Consider the following 17,287-nt stretch of genomic DNA (forward strand, 5'->3'; position numbering starts at 1 on the left):
TTGAATTATATTAAATAAATGCACCGTTGTAATCTAACTAGCTTGATGCTAAATTGATGCTAAGAAATTTAAAAACTATATCAAGATATCAACATAAAAGTTGTTTATTCAAGTTTTTACTTTAAAAAATGTAATTCAAAAGGAGATTTTGATTCATATTGACAAGATAGCGCGACACACTGCAGATTTGTTGGCTGCACATCCATGATTTGAATCTCCCTTTCCACTGCATCGCAAAGGTGCTGGACTGACCTCTGGGGACTGTGGAGGCCATTTGAGTGCAGTGAACTCAATGTTACGTTCAAGAAAACATTTGAGGTGATTTGAGCTTTATGGCATCGGGTGTTATCTTGCTGGTAGCAAAAATTAGAAAATGGGTACTTTGTGGTCATAGAGGGATGACAGACACTGTCAGAGTCAATACTCAGCTAGGCTGGGTTGTTTAAATGATGCTCAGTTGGTACTAATTTTTCTTTTGCTAGCACATGGTGTGTCTTCTGCTGTTGTAGCCCATCCACTTCAAGGTTCAGTGTGTTGTGCGTTCAGAGATGCTCTTCTGCATACTTTGGTTGTAATGAGTGGTTATTTGAGTTGCCAATGCCATCCCATCAGGTCTGATGTCAACACTGCATTTTTACCCCAGAGAAGTGCCGCTCATTGGATATTTTCTCTTTCTGTAAAACGTAGAGATGGCTGTGTGGAAAAGTCCCAGCAGATCAGCAGTTTCCAAATTACTCAGACCAGCACGTCTAGCACCACCAACCACACCACGTTCAAAGTCACTTTAATAACTTTCTTCCTCATTTTGATGCTTGGTTTGAACTTCAACAGGTTCCACCCTGACAGAACAAACCAGCAGAACTTTGTACAGTCAGAGTTTAATATTCCATCTGTGCTACATGGCAATTACAAAAATACATCATAACATAACATATCAAACATCAAAGAGTATTAAAAAAAAAGTCATATAAACTTTATAAACAGGAATATATACATCAGCATTCGGTGACCAGAAATAAAGAAAGGTCAAGGATCACACACGAGGCATTCTGGGCACACATTAGGGCATACTTTACAAAAAAATAAATAAATACATTATAATCAGATGAGCAGGTAAGTGCATAAAGGTGAGATTACTGGCAAGGGCTTACCACATCCACGGACAGTAGAAAAAGCCCTGTATCGATCAAAATGTTAACTGGAGGTAAACGGTACTGCTGTTCCAGTCCCAGCTCTGATCTGCACACTTTTGTACAGCTCTTGGAGTCAAAAATCAAGGCTGAATGGGAAAACCACCGAGCGCTCCCCTGAGACGTAGGTTATAAATGATGAAGCTAAATAAGGTGTTGAAGGCATACACATTTGAACCTGATATTGTGTCACTTGCTCGAGGAGATGATGTAGCCAAGGTCAGGTTTGGGAAAGGTCGGATCGTGGCATGAGCAAAGGTACAGAATATGTTTCAAAGTAAAAGTAGCACAGATTGAGGCAACGAATCTTCCATCTGCTTCTGCTAAAATAACTGCAACATCTTGCAACATGAAAATAACAGCAGAGATTTTGAAATCAACTCACCTAGCTGAAAGGATAACTATGGTTTGCACTCTTAAAACAAAAAAGAAAAAAATATTATGATCTATAATATTATGATCAACAAGCATGACATTTCCACAAGGGGTAAATTTCACAGCATTTGCCCACTATGTATTAACACGGCAGCCATGACGGTTTACTGGAAAGTGGATGCACAATAGTGCAATCTTTCTTGCACAACTGTTGGGCAAACAAGTGTGCAAGAAACTGTGTGCAGCTGAGAAAGGCAAACACATAAAGGAAGAAGAACTTGTGTTAAGCACGTCACAAAACATAAGTCATTGAAATATGCGTGGAGAAAAAAAAGGTGATTTCCATTAAATCAGTAATTTTAAAGTTTAGAAAATTTTTAAAGGCGCACCAATTCAAGGGTGAACAAATGTGCACAAGTGTGCCTTTACACTGTAAACTCAGTGTCTGTCAAACAAACACTTCTCTGCGTGGACCTTTTTCCTGAGCAGGATGCAGTGGGAGTGCTGGGCCAGGCAGCGGTACAGCTGTGTGAGTGTTTGCGCTGGGATCCTGCTGCGAGTGTGGCGTGGCGGGTGGGCTGAGGAGTGAGTCATAGTCAAAGCCTTTGAGAGGCTGTAAGGACAAAGTGAGGCCTCGTCGAGCTTTGGCCGCTCGGTCCGGTCTCTCCCGCAGCTCCAGAATCACCTGACAGCAACAGAGAGGAGAAGTCAAGACTCATGCTTCAGCTTACAGAGGAAACAACCAAACCGAGGACATTCAGACGTCTCGTCTGTTACCTCCATGGGCTGACGCTGCAGTAGGTCGAGGTCAAAGGTTGATCCGCGGAAGAAGGTTTGCCGCTGGAAACGATCAAGCGTCCTCAAGCGGCGCGAGGGGGTCTTGCATAAAAGCTGGACAGGAAAATGTGCAGATGATGATCTGACCGTTCAACTGGCTCGCTGCTTAGCAGATATACAATAAATGATTACCTCTGTTATTAGCAAGGCCAGTGGGGAGCTGAGGCTGAGGGGCATCTCATAGGGGAAGCTCCTCACTTTCCTCAACATGCTGCAGTGGTCTGGTTCAGGAGCCACGGGGAACTGACAGAGGGAAAATTCAGGGGATGATTCATCTTTTGCTACTTTGATAGATTAATATTTCAGCATGCCAGAACATTAAATGAACACAGTCTTTCATGCTCATGTGTCACTGAGAGATTAATCGAACTGCTGACCGTGCAAACAGGCAACAATAGCTAACCTTCCCAGTAGCCAGTGAGAAAAGCAGAATTCCCAGTGACCACCAATCAGCTGCATGGTTGTAGGGCCCACCACTCAGCACCTCAGGAGCTGCAGAGGACAGAGAACCCTCACAATGTTTTTCCATTCATAAATTCACCTCCCAGTAAAACAGAATTAGATACGCTCTAAATGCTTCCAAATCCCAGCATCTGCAGCTGTGGTGGGATGAGCTGCAGGGGAGGTTAAGAGTGGATGTTTTCCTCACCCATATATTGGATGGTTCCACAGATGGTAAAGGCTCTTCCCCCTCTCTCCAGGCGACGAGACAAACCAAAGTCAGCTAGCCGGGTGTGTCCTAGAAAAGATCATTTTCTCTATGTTATGATGAGTATGAAATCCCAGGCTATTTTTTTTTTAACTGATACAGGCTGGATTTTTATTTGTATCATAATGCTCCCTCATAGTTTGCAGTGATAGGTATTGATTGATAGACGTGCACAGCTCTGTTTTCTAGAAGCTTCTGTGCTTTTCCCTCATACCAAAGCTATGCTGCTCTCTGCTGGGGACAAGATTTACTTACCATTGTCTGTCAGCAGGATATTTTCCATCTGCAACAACAGAGCAAAATAAATAAATAGGTGGATGAGATTACACTCTTGTTTTTCTGATGCACTGAATTCTTATGCCACACACTGTGTCTGCCATGGGATTACTGCGAAACACTGATGAAAGGAAACCTGTAGCCTGTAACAAAATATTAAAACAAAACAAAACTCTAAATACGGTGTCCGATAAAAACACAAAGTATCAAACAAATTCTACTTCAATAAAATATTTTGTGGCAATTTAAACATTTTTAATGCATTATACACATTGTTGTGTTCATGCATTGACTAAAAAACAGGAATGAGCAGTTTAGAAACTTTTTAGTAAGTATTCAGTATTCAGCCTTACAAAACCAAAAACAGCCTTTGTACATGTGCATGATGGAAAAGGAAGCTGAGCTTGCTGTTCTTATATGAGACGCAAAAGTAGGGCATCCAGCTGGAATGGTTTCAGAGATAAGACAACAACTCTTCATGATAAATGTTAGGCTTGCAGCATTTGATATCCTTTATTCTAGCCTATGGTATTCCAAAGGATACCTTACTCCATCCATGGGAATGAAGCAGCTAAGTAACAGCCTGCTGCTGATAATCAAGTGCACTTGATTAGCTGATATGCAATGCTCAGAGAATTTCCCAAAAACCCATTTCAGACTCTACAGGCCTCAGTTAGTATGTTAAATGTTAAAGTTAATGACAGCACACTTAGAAAATAACTGAACAAGTATTTGGAGGGATTGCTAGGAAAAAGCTTCTTCTCTAAAATAAAAAGCATTGCTTAGTTTTGCAAATGTCCATCAAAACAACGCTTTCTCAGCTTTTAAGATTTCTCGAACAATGTCTTCCAGTCTGAAGTGACCGAAGTGGAATATCAGCTGTAAAATATCAACTGTCAAACACTGCGGTGAGAGAGGGCTGATTTGGGCTTGTTTTGTAGTTATTGAATCAATAATGAATTCATCTGTATACCAAAGTATTCTAGGCACAAATGTAAATGCAAATCTACAGCAGAATGGCTGAAAAAAAAACAACAACCAATGAGCAATGTCAATGTCCAAGCCCTAACTTGATTAAAATACTGTGGTGGGACCTTAAGAGAGCTGCTGTGAACAACTTCCCACAAACATCATTAAACTCAAACAAAGTTGTAAAGAACAGTGGGACAAATTTCCTTCACAATGATGTAAAAGACAGAGGACTGCAGAGAGTCCTGTGAAAAACCTTGATATGAATAAGTGTTGCCTGAAATGATCTAGATGCCTGTGCTTAACATAGGTTTTGTGTCATTGTACAATTTTTTTTGGTTTTTACCTTCACATCTCTGTGGATCACCCCAAAATCGTGCAGAAAGCCTGTAAAAAAACAACAACCAGTAAGCAAACAGGTTTCAAATCCATGTCTTCGTACTGGCAAACTGAACCATTCTGACTTTGCTGTGCTGCCGGTGGAGATCCTTAGAGAGCTCATCTGTTTTTAATAAGACCACCTCTGATGATTACTTCCAGTTAAATAACTATGGAAACGATGCTTTGAGCTAATTAAGATTTCTGAGGAGAAAAGTCAGGCCTACAGTACGGGTGTGGGTTCATCTTTCATTTAATTAGTAATGTAATAGCATACACACCAAGCGCACATCCCAACTCTGCAGCAAACACTCGCACCGTGTCCTCTGGGAACTGACCAATCATCTGCCAGTAGGTGTAGAGGTCTCCTGTGCTGCAGTAGTCGCACACTGTGGGAGAAGAAACGGGATCAAAGCATGCCTCTGTGCAGCAGTGCGAGATGTGACTGGGAAGTGAAGGTCAGCGGGAGGTGGAACACAACACTGCTCAAGTTAGGGAAGAGACAAGAGTGAAAACTGTCTTTCTCTAGGAAGCAAGCAAGGTGGAATTTTAAGGCTGGCTGCCTTAATGGAGCATGACTTTAAACTGCATGAGTGTGCGTTTGTAATAATGAATCACCACACTGTAACTGAGGATAGCCATATTTATTTAACACTGTTACATAAGGCAACATAATAATTAAGCAACTGTTTAACCTTAATTGCTTTAAAATATCTGCAGAGATCTTCATCGGTTTGTTGTGGTGACTTCCATGTACTCTACATTTCAGGCTCAAAAAATATGTGACTCAGTGATGAGTATGTTCAGCATCTGGTTTTCGGGGGCTAACTTGTTCTCTTTTTGCAGGGGGTGGACAGGCAAACAAAGTGGGTCACACTTTCTGAGTCAGTGGCTAATTCAGAAAAAGAGGGTAAATGCTCAGGAGGAAAGAGGAAAGAAGTCGAAGAAGCTACACGATGCAGAGGGAGTGGTAGACTGGGGTTGCAGGGCTGGAGGGTGTTTGATAAAGGTGCGATTAAACGTGGGGTACAAGCTCAAAAGACCCAATATTTTAAAGTCTCGATGGGAACCTCTTTGCCTTTTTTTTTTGTTGTTCATCGTGTTGTAGGAGCTGGGTTTGGGTGGGGCTGTGGGTAGATCTTGGACCTAGCTGCCGGTTTTGAGGTGAGAAAAGGTGAGGTGAAGTAAAGGGAGAGTGGATCTGGGTTGGATTGGGTCACCGGCCTCTGTCTGACTCACTAATGTAGACGTGGCGCTGTGTCTGCCAGCAGTCCTGGAGGTCATGGACAAATGGGTGGCACACCTGACGCTGCAGGCAAAGGTCAAAGGTCAGCCTGGAAAAGCTCAACCGACCATTGTTTCTGAGAGATCACGTCACTCAGAATCGCATTAACTTCAAACTTTACAGGCACACGCCATTTTTGTGAGAAGGCAAATAAAAATAAATGGTTCATCACCATCACAGCACATTTTTTCTACTGTCTATCAACATTTCAAAAGTTAAGAAATCAAAGAATAGCACAATATTTACATGAGATCTTATCACTTATTAACTGTTAGCAGTAATTATCACTCACTGACTATTATGTGTACTTCAGAAAGCCTTGGTTCGTTGAGGAATTTGAGTGCTAACTGTATGAAATGCAAACATAATGCCTTTGAAGTTAACACAAAACCCACCTGGACTACAACTTCTTCCTTCGACTGCTCCAAAACCCCGAGTCTTAAAATCTCTGCTTTAGGTATGACCTGTGGGCAGACACAAGATGAAATCAGGCCACTGTAATTATAAATGAACCGTGAACACAATTATCTCACAGCTTCAGTTTCCTGCAACAGCCTGATTGGTATTTATGTTCGAATTTAAACGCAGAAAACCTATATGTTAAAACCCAGATAATCAACACTCACTTTAACAGCATATGTCTTCTGTTTGACCTTGTCCTTCACTTTCAGGATGGGTCCAAATGAACCTTTGGCGATGTAGCCCAACACCTAGTGAGGCGAGAACAATGCAGACACAGATACAATGGGATGGTGTCTAGTTAAAAAAAAAAAAGTAAAAGCAGAACATGAGAAAGCTTTGTTCAATCATAAGATGCATGATGTGGCGCTGGCGTTCAAAATGACCCTCACCTGAAAGTGTTCGTGGCCAGGCACAGTTCTGTGGGGGAATTCGGGGAGGAACATTGTAATAACCCCGGCAGGCTCCACTCCGCTCTCAGCTTGTGGGGGCCAAACTCCTGCCAGCCTCAAGACGTGGTCAGGGATCTCGGGGGGCTTTGCCCTGGAGCATTCGACGCTGGCCCAGATGAAGGGCAGATGGGGCAAGGCGACACAGGCCTGCTGGGACTGACAGGCCAATGTTTGAGAGGAAGCCGCGCCATCCAGAAGATAAGTGCTCATTCTCCTGCCCTTCGGAAGGCCTCTGTTGGGGAAACAAAAGATAAAGACACAGTTTTGTAGATGCTACAGCAGAAACAGGATTAAAAAAAACCTTTAGATTGTCTGTTTTTATTACACAAACTCCTGAGAACAAAAATGAATAGACTGTTCATTCAGAGACTGTTTTACGCAAGGTTAAGTACCAACACTTATCAAGGCAGGCGTGCACTGCTGAAAGCGCCCTTCTGCTTTCACTTGACCTTTTGGGAACTAGGACACACAAAGAAAGTTGGCACAGGACAATCTGTACTGAAAAATGCTTTGTAAAAATATAGAGGATAAATGCCTGCTCTAAATTTACAGACTAAGTCCAAACACAACTTACTGTAGCAATAACTTGAATTAGTCATATTCTGTATGACTTTATCAGTCTCACACATTGCTGTGGAGGAATTTTTGCCCCTTTTTCTTTGTATTGTTGCTTCAGTTCATTGAGATTTGCAGGCATTCATTTATGAACAGCACTTTTAAGGTCCCACCGAAACATTTCAATCAGGTTAAAGGTCTGGATTTTGACTGGGTATTGACACCTTGATTATTTCTATTTGTTCCATTCTATTGTAGATTTGCTGCTGTGCTTGGGATCCTTGTACATGATCCAGTTTGGGTCAGGCTTTTATCTGTCAAACAGATAACCTCAAATGTGTTTGTGATGTTACGCTGGGTTTGGTTTTCATTTGTCTAAAGGACATTGTTCCAGAAGTCTTGTGGTTTACTCAGATGCAGCTTTGCGAGCCTTAGCCATACTTGCAAAAATGCTTTTTGTAGAGAAGAAGTTTTTTTTTCTCAGTAACCCTCGCAACAACTTCGTTCAGTTTTTTTTCTAACTTTTCCTCCTTTATTTGTACTCTTTGTTTAACATCTACAGCTCTTTTGTGATTCTGTATCTTTTATAGTCTCTCTCTCTCTCTCTCTCTCTCTCTCTCTCTCTCTCACACACACACACACAGCACTTGTGAATTTTATCTTAGTGTTTGTTAAAAAAAAAAACAATGACATGTGTATCTGGGGTTGTATTTAAATAATTTTACAACCTGCCATAGATTTGAAAGACAGTACACAGTATATACTTGATTTAATTTATAAAAGGTTGCCTTCCTAACGATTGTGGTTTACTGTACAAGACATCAGACTTTGCTATAATACAGCCCCATCTTCATCCCTCAAATGCCTGAGTGGAACCGAGTGGGGCAGCATTTTCATGTAACCATTCCTGCTCATATATAAAAACCCTCCCTTGTCTGCATCCAAAGTGCAGTCACCGGGTCAACAAGCCCCCTCCCCGTGGGGCTCCTGCTGCACATCTCTGCAGCTATGTAATGCAAGATGCGCGTAATCAGCCATGCAGAGTGTCATTATCATCTGAGCAAAATGAAGGGACACATCTACTCCACTGTCACTCTGCTGAAACAGCTTCGACCAGTGACCACAATCTGGGGAGTGTCAGACTTTTTGTTTGAAAAGTGACGAATTTGCATTCAAAGTGAATGGTCTCACCCCATATATCGTAACGTGGGAATAACACATTGTAATACTAATTGGCGACTTTTCACCGTTACGCAACTTCAGCACTCTTTTTCAGGTCCCAAGAGACTGCGGAACCCCGTCGCACAGGGAACCCCCACCAAAGCGCGTGCCTTACACCTTAGCAACCAGATATCCAACTCACCTTCCTGTTTTTACTGCCGTCGGCCCCCATCTGTGTGACAGGACATCAGCGCAGTGCCCTCATACCGACGCCTGCTCTTCATTTAGCCATCCGCGCTATTCCGCAACCTCTCCGCGAACAGCGGTGTCAGGCTGCACGAACACAGCGCGTACCTTTCGCTAACAATCTGCAGCTGATCGGGCTACGCGGTGTAAAATGTGACAGATATGGCGATATACAGAAAACAAGTTAATCCCGCGTATGGGCAACGTCAGCGTAAATCCGCCCCCATCACTACCGTCCAATAAGAGGCACGCTTCAGATCCCTGCGCTGCTGCTTGCGGTAATCAGAGCCGCACGCATCAATTATACACGTCGGTGACAGTTTCTGTTAGGTTTGCATCATTTGCATTGGCGTGACTTGTGTGCACAAAAGCAAACGTGTAACAGAAAAGCCTCCTGTATCTCCCGATACATTTTTCAACCCCCCATTCACTTGTTCTAAAAATAAACCCATGCATGCATAATATGTGCTGTCTTAGCATGTTTGGAGGAAATGTGAATGCTGAATGCAATTCATTTAATTAAAAATGCTGCAGCTTGCATCTTTCTCCCATATTGGCTTCTCTTCACTGATTCCCTGTTAAATCCAGAATCAAATTTAAAATCTGTATCCTCACAAACTAGAACCTCACAGTATCTTATCACCCCAATTTCTTCCTCAGTGTGTCTTTTGTCCTGTGTCCCTCGCCTATCCTGCAACCCATCACAGCAGATGGCGACCACTTCCTCAGCCTGGTTCTGATGGAGGGGTTTTTTTTCTGTTAAAATTAGTTTTTCCTTCCCACTGTCACCAAGTGCTTGCTCTTTGGGGATCCTTTATTTCTGTTCATATTTTGAGTTTCTTTTTAGGAATTTTGTAATGTTCTTTAAACACTTGGAAGCATCTGGTGGGTGAATTAAGTGTGCATATGTCCTATATTAGATTAGATGCTGATCTGACTACAACACGTGGGGTTTTCTCTCTATTATTATATCTTTAGTGTAGAATATGAAGCCCTTGAGGAGACTGTTGTGATTTGGCACTATATAAGTAAAACTGAATTTAATACATGTTTGTATCATATCAAGAAGCAATGTACAATATTAGCCATTAAATATCATGGGAAACACACAGCAATTTGAAGCGTGGTAACAGTACATTTTCTTGTCACTTTTGAGTGTCAATATGTGATGAAACAAAGTCAGTGATCATATGAAGTACCAAAGAAGTCTACAAAGCAACACTGGGCAAAAAGTAAAACACAAACCAAATAGTGACAGCACAGGTGCCTTTTATTTGGGACTGAGAACATAAAAAGCAAAACAGAGCCATTGGTATGATTTTTTTTTTTAAACTTCTGTTACCAATGTATGGTAATTTCTACAAAATAAACCAATAAACAGGTGGGCTTTAAATAAGTAGAAAATGTTTGGGAATCCATGTCAGAGCGTTCAGGGTTAAAAGGAGCATCTGCTGGACATTTTAGTCGTCCTCATCAAAGTCCTTCTTTCCCTGGGGAGGTTTGGGTCCTCCTGCTGGTTTGGCCATGATGATCTAAAAAGGAAGAAAACAATCATTTCATCATAAGATCCATGCAGCTGAGTGAGTGGGCTTTATGGCAGAGTGGAAGCACATCACCTCTGACCTTCATAAAATAATTGATAGACAAACATTAACCACAGCATCCAAAATGTGTTCAATCTTAAACTGCTGTGCTTATTTAAAAATGAGGGGACTATATTTTCAAAGTAAAAAAAGGCCATTTAAATCCCTACAGATATTCCAGAAGTCCATTTATGGTGATTAAACATTTATGAGCACACGTAGCAGAATGTTGTGCTTCAAGAGAAATTCTCTACACAGGAAAATGTACTTGTGCATAAAATGTGAACACTTAAAATCAAATAAATAATTAAAGAAAAAAAATGAGCTGAAGAAATAATAATTAAACTCTGGGTCAGTTACTTAATGCACTTCATGTTTCACAAAACATCTTCAACTACGTCTAAACTGAATTAATCTTCTCTTAAAATACATTAAAAAACAAAACAGTGTTTGATTTGGTACTTGCAAGCAGTTTGTGAGTGCATGCAGCATGCTATCACACCACACACACTATCTGCTCTGTGCAGGTTTAGGCAATGGCACATCTGGGTTTGTGTAAAACACCTGTGATGTGGTTGAATCCAGTCAGTAACGCAACATTTCTCCAGTGTTAGTAGTGACAGGTAACGCATACATATTTCAACCTCCTGTGAGTGACTGAGCACACTGGTGCAGATTTTTTTTTGTTTTTAGTTAAAAGCGCACACACATTCCAAAACCTACTGACTGAGCGACTGAGGGTTTTGTGTGTGCCCTCTAATGGTGAGTTTCAAAATTATCAGGCTCTTCATCCCAACCGTCCTTGTCCCAATGGCCTCTCTGCTTGGGAGCCTTGGGTCCCCCTGCAGCCTTAGCCATGATGATCTGGATCGTACATATATGCACACTTAATTTATCCACCAGTTGCTTTCAAGTGCTTAAAGAACATAAAAAAAAAATCCTAAAAAGAATAATACAAAACTCAAAATATAAACAGAAAGCAAACATCAGACCGCATGTGATTTGATGCGGTCTGTTGGATCTCTGTGGAGTGTGGCATTAAGTTTGTTGATTTGCCTCAAAGACTAAATTATTCAGTTAAAAACCAAACCGATACATTAAAAGCCGTGAATAGATGAAGTTTTGTAAACAGGTGAAAAATAGTCCTAAAGGCTCTTACTGTCTGACTGATTGAAGCAGTTTTCTGTCTCAATCAAAAACAAAAAACACAATTTCAAAAGTTGATAAAATATTCTGTTTGAGGCTGGCTTTCATTACATGTAGAGTTTGTGTGTTAAGAATGTTTTGTTTGTACCCACCTGGTCCACCCTCAGCACTGTGATAGCGGAATTGGTAGCCAGTTTTATGCCCCAGTATTTGACCAGGTAGGGATCCATAATGCCGGCTTCGAGCATGTCCTTCACAGCAGGACCATCACTCTGCAAACGACATGACAACCGCACTATCAGTCAAGAATATGAGACGCTTCAATAGAAACAGGCATTAAAAAAAAAAAAAATTCAAATGTTGGATTTAAGGGAGAAAAAAAGGATGCTACAACACAAATTTTAAGATGTCTTTTATAAACCTACTCTGCTCGGCTTAACTCGACTGTTTCTAGGGTTTCCCATACTCAGAAAACGAGACGTCAACAGACTGCATGCCACCGATTGGCTAGTCAGTGGCGTTCCTCAATTAGTCATGAGGGCGTCTCCTTCACGAAAATCAAAACCATACTTTTTGAAACCTGGAAATTAGGGACCTGGCTATGCAAAAAAAAAAAAAGGAGGCAGCAGGTATAGCATCACCTCAACCTCCTCCATCGTCATGGTGTTTGAGTCGCCATTAGCTGGTACTCGACTGTAAAAGAAACCGTCCAAAACCGAGTTGAGCCAAGATGAGTAGGTACAGGTGGAAAAAAGGACTGTTAGTGTTAAGCTGTGTACCCTAATCTAAAAAGTGGTGTGCATCTACCCAAGTTAACTGGTAGCCAAAAAAAAAAAGAAAAAAGAAAAAAAGAAATCTAAACTGTGATTCGCCTGCTTGGTAATTACATATGATGTAAACATCATATTATTTAGCTTAAAGATCATGTGGAACAGGCTGTATCTGTCTCCATAGGGCAGACAACACAAATGGACTCGGTGGGAGCCCAAGTCCTCCCAGCATTTCAGTCAAGGTAACTGTTTTTCTCTCAAAGGCCAACACATGAGCCAAGTTTCTCTTGTGATGACAGAACAATGTAGCGCATGTTTTTAGTGCAAACAGCAGTGTTAGCTCCTCCGGCACTCACTGTAACGTTTTGGACACCACTGGTGATGTGTTAAGGACCAGTGTGTAAGGTTTAGGTGCATCTTGCAGTGCCGTTGTAGATTGTAACCAAGGAAAACACAGGCTGAATATTTTAAACGATTCACATCTGAAATCAAACGATATCAAAGCCATCCACACATACCTCAATGTCAAAGCCCATGTTTTTGTTTCCCTCATGATGCGCAGAATACAGCTTTGAAATAAGCTCGCTCCCCTTCACGCCGGAGTTCTCAGCGAGGGCACGTGGCAACGCCTCGAAAGCTTCGGCAAACTTTTTAATGGCATACTGCTCGAGACCAGGGCACGACTGCAGAAAGGCAGGAAAATGGTGTATCAGTCAAAATAGGACAAAACGAAGAGGAGAGATAAGCGTGTGGACTTGGAATATGTTAATTAATTCACTTGAATGTGCATACCTCTCCATATGAGGTGATCTGTTTGGCCAGCTCAATCTCAGTGGCTCCTCCACCAGGTACCAGCCTGTTGTCCTAAAGATAATGAATGACAGAGAGACTGTAGCTGTTGTGCAAACTAAGTAGTACATAAAAAGAAAACCCCTTGAAATTTGTGAACTGTAAAATTCTCAATAACAATGTTTAAAGGGTAAGTTTTGCTCATAGTGAACACTGATAGCATAGTTTTAGTTTTTCAGTTCCTAATTCTATTTTAATACTATTATTATTATTATTATTATTATTATTATTATTATTAAGTAAACAGGTGCTCAAAACCGATGAGAAAAAAGATAAACATCAGCTCGAGTTGCTTTACAATAAAGACAATAATAATCTTTAAAATATCTTTTGTGCATCCATTTGTTAAAACCTGTGATTGATCTAAAACGTAAGAAAAAAATCCCAACAACAACAAAATAACCCCAGTGACTTATAATGTCTACTTACCCTGACCAGAACTTTAAAGGTGTTGACTCCATCATCTACAGCCCTCTCAATATCATCCATCAGGTTGTCAGTGGAGCCTCTGATCACCACGGTTGAGATGGCACCATCCTCTTTATCTGTTTAAAAGTGTCAACACCAACCAACACGTTAACTCAGAAAGGTTTAAAATTAAGATTCACAAGCCTGAAGAACGGAGTCATTTACCATGTTTGAAGACCACCACCTGAGTGTCTCCCACCTCAGTCAGATATACACCATCACAGTGACCCATCTCATCCGGAGTCGGGGCCGTCTAAGGATGACAAAAATGTATTTATAGTTAAAAATGGATGGCTCTTTCGAATGCCTGATCTGATAAAAACAAGTGTACACTCACCATCTTGGGCAGAGCTACAGCTCCCACAGTCTTGCATAATCTCCTGAGGTCCCACTTGGAGTTAAGCCTGACGAGAAGGAAAAAAGAACGTTTATGGCTGGGAAGCACACAATGCCAAAGATATACTATTATAAATCATGTAATATTTAACATACGGCCATCATATATTTATTTAAATTTCCCAAAAAATGCAGACACAGTTACATCTTGCACCTTCAGAATAAATGTTTTAGTCCTAGGCCATGAAAGGACCATCTGTATTAGCAAAAAGATCAATCCTTTACTTGAGAGAAATGTGATCTCTTAAGCTCAACTAGAAGCAGAAACTCAGGCTGAATTTGCTGTAAACATCTAGCTCTTTGTATATGATACGTTCCCTGCTCACTTTAGGTTTTGTAGTTCTTACCTGACCACCATGAGTTTGTACTTGTTGGCGTAGTGCAGCGCCATGTCAGCCACTTTCCCCCCAGTTACCACCACAGTGGCACCAGCCTCCTTGATAGCCTTCACGTTAGCTTCCATCAAATCCTCCTCTCCTTTACTGAAGTCCATGAGCTCCTGTGCATTATTTATCAACACTGTGCCCTGTGGAACAGACGGGACTATCGTCAGCACCGAGAGCACTGTCAGCATCATCTTCATTAAACTTAATATATCAGTCACCTCCACTTACCTTGGTCTCTGTCACCATGCAGTCGAAGGGGCAGGAGAAAACGGCGATCTTGGCGTCTTTCACTGATGTGATGTCTCCCTCTGCCTCCTTCTTAAAAACCATGCCATGAAGCATAGAGGATGCCGTCACCCCACAACCCTAAAATGACCACAAATGTTAATAGAGGCCAAACTGCATACACACACAAAATAAAACCAACAGAAGATGCTGCTTACCAAAATCTTGCATACTCTGACGTTATCAACATTGAAATTGCCAGACTCTGGGAAGATCGATACTGCACAAAGAGGGGAGAAAAAGGAAGTCAGAAAAATACCAAGGCAATGCTAAAATCTGAGATAGTGTGCACTTCTGACTCACCACAGGCCTCTGCAATGAGGTTCGCAAGGAAGTCTTCATTGCCGTACTGTTTACTCATGACTGCTGTACGGATGAGCGACTTGGCTTCATTAATGTCATGGAGGTTCTTGGCTGAGGAGCAAACGCAGTCTGACAGGATCTCCAGAGTCTTCTTACAAGCCTTCTCGTAGCCTTCAATCACCTGTGGCAAAGAAGAAAAAGGGGGCACTGAGAAAATGCACCAATCATAGCACATGTTTGACATTAAGCCATGCTACTTTACCAATATTATCTTGTTTACCTCTGAAACAGACAAGCCCATTCTAAGGAGCTCTTCAGCCAGCTCCAGCAGAGCTCCAGCAAACACCAGGACAAAGTTGGTACCATCGCCAACTTCCTGTTCTTGCATGTGGGACGCCATTACAATCATTTTAGCTGCGGGATGCTGCACCTGTAAAACAAACAATAATTTACATAAATAGTTAAATTCATGCATTTATTATGCACTCAGCTGAATTTCAGTGAGGTGCACAACAACATCTCCTCACCTCAAGCTCTCTGAGAATTGTTGCAGCGTCATTGGTGACAAACAGCTTCTCTAAGTGGTTGATGACCATTTTGTTCATGCCTAAAAGAAAACACTTCATTTAACGGGTGCTGCTTTGATATCTTTGCAGAGCACAACCCTAATAGGCTGTAGGCACACCAAACTTACCGTTGGGCCCATAGGCAGTGCGGGTGGTTTGAGAAAGTTCCTTACAAGCTCTGATATTACGGAAGACAGCCTCTTCAAGACCTGAAAAGTGCTGAAACAGACAAGAAATCAACTTTCAAGACAGGTTTATTATCGTTCATTTCCATGTCAGACTAATATATTTAGCTTACTACCCAACAATGAATATGTTAAAAGCAAATAACTGGATATATTATGGATAGTCTGAGAATGTAAGCATTTCATTAAGCATCAGCATCACTTTAAGCTGACAGTACTGACAGTTAGCTGAATGCTAGCTGGGTGTGACTGCAGGGTGACATCCCGTTATAACAGCAGCGCATCTGCTGCTGCTATATTTAGCACGGCTTAGACTGAAGGGAGACAGTGAAATATCAAGAATAAGCATTTCATCTTCCCTAACAGACCTTCGTCCAGCAGCCGGCTGGGCGGCCTGGCTGCTGCTTTCTAGAACTATCCCTCATGACTCTGAATGAACACGCTAACTTAGCGGCTAACGTTAGCTAGCACGCTTCTTCACAACTACTCAGTCAAAGCTCATCTACGAGCCCAATATTCCTAATTTAACCCCACCTTGGCACCATCCTTTAACATCTGGGCAAAGCCCGGAGCTTTTGGGACGTGGAGGGCCATTTTCAATTTTTTTAGCAGCCCCGGTATCCTAGAGAAGGTAGCCGCGGCGTGGGTTCAGCTCTGGGTACAAAGCCGGAGAGGCAGAGGTGGAGCGCCTTCAGCGAGGCAGCGAGCTACAGACGGGTGACAACAAAGGACAAACAGAGCGATTCTCGTTTCACCGCGCAGTGATCGTAAAACACCACGCGGGGGCACTCTTACCGTCGTGTTACTATAACGAAATCCAAGTCTATACTAAGTGACTGACTTTTCAGTGAATTCCAAATGATTTAAGCTACCGCACCAAAGAAACACAAGTAAAGTACGACAGATGGCATTTCTGATTTCCTGTTGTTTACTTGCTTTGACAAATTTCTATCATTTGTCATGAAATATTACAAATATAATGAATTATTGTCTTAAATGTGTAGTTGTTTTAAATTAAAAATGTATTGCCTTTACCAGTTAGTTTTCTATAGACTGTGCCGTGCATATTATACAAATATAATATATACAAATATAACCATGCTATCCCAAATGATTTACCCACTAAAAGAATTACACAAATTTTCTACATACAAATTAAAGTAGTACTAATCTCATATAAAGTACTTGATCACAAATGTGTAACATAATTTAATTTTAGGTCAGCGGTTTGGTAACATCCAGGGTGTGCCCTCCACTTGCCCTATGTTAGCTGGGATAGCCCCCCCACCCCATAACAATAAGCAGAAGAGTATGGACGTATGAATATTACAATTATTCTAAGTTAAAACACAAATTATAGTACCGGAAGAAGTTCAAACTGAGCATCAGAAAGAGGAAGAAAGGGGATTTAAGTGACTTTGAACATGACATGGTGGTTGATGTGAATATTTCAGAAAC

General features: G+C 41.5%; 2 protein-coding genes across 4 annotated transcripts; both read right to left on the bottom strand.

The window, feature by feature from the left end:
• Positions 1-172: 172 nt before the first annotated feature.
• On the bottom strand, positions 173-10,024 carry rskrb (ribosomal protein S6 kinase related b). The gene is given in 16 exon segments (XM_085174316.1): positions 173-2,250; positions 2,343-2,456; positions 2,535-2,645; positions 2,806-2,894; positions 3,052-3,141; positions 3,367-3,394; positions 4,703-4,743; positions 5,016-5,123; positions 5,974-6,043; positions 6,415-6,483; positions 6,646-6,729; positions 6,871-6,932; positions 6,935-6,971; positions 6,973-7,011; positions 7,013-7,162; positions 8,849-10,024. Coding segments are annotated over 16 exon segments (1,359 nt in total). The 5' UTR covers positions 8,879-10,024; the 3' UTR covers positions 173-2,013.
• Positions 10,025-10,141: 117 nt separating this feature from the next.
• On the bottom strand, positions 10,142-16,537 carry cct8 (chaperonin containing TCP1, subunit 8 (theta)). Of its 3 annotated transcripts, none has more exons than XM_085174314.1 (16): positions 16,364-16,537; positions 15,773-15,863; positions 15,606-15,685; positions 15,359-15,508; positions 15,079-15,259; positions 14,934-14,995; positions 14,719-14,856; positions 14,452-14,630; positions 14,046-14,112; positions 13,874-13,961; positions 13,670-13,785; positions 13,184-13,255; positions 12,910-13,074; positions 11,774-11,893; positions 11,203-11,339; positions 10,142-10,424 (listed from the first exon to the last, which is right to left on the bottom strand). In XM_085174314.1, the coding sequence occupies exons 1-15, from the start codon at positions 16,421-16,423 to the stop codon at positions 11,232-11,234; spliced, it is 1,677 nt and encodes a 558-aa protein (XP_085030440.1). In that variant the 5' UTR covers positions 16,424-16,537; the 3' UTR covers positions 10,142-10,424; positions 11,203-11,231. The 3 variants fall into 3 exon arrangements, with proteins under 3 accessions (XP_085030440.1, XP_085030438.1, XP_085030441.1); XM_085174312.1 differs by having other exon boundaries at positions 11,199-11,339; XM_085174315.1 differs by lacking the exon at positions 11,203-11,339 and having other exon boundaries at positions 16,364-16,535.
• Positions 16,538-17,287: the final 750 nt, after the last annotated feature.

This window comes from Neolamprologus multifasciatus, chromosome 10 (genome assembly GCF_963576455.1).
Source record: "Neolamprologus multifasciatus chromosome 10, fNeoMul1.2, whole genome shotgun sequence".
Taxonomy (NCBI): Eukaryota; Metazoa; Chordata; class Actinopteri; order Cichliformes; family Cichlidae; genus Neolamprologus; species Neolamprologus multifasciatus.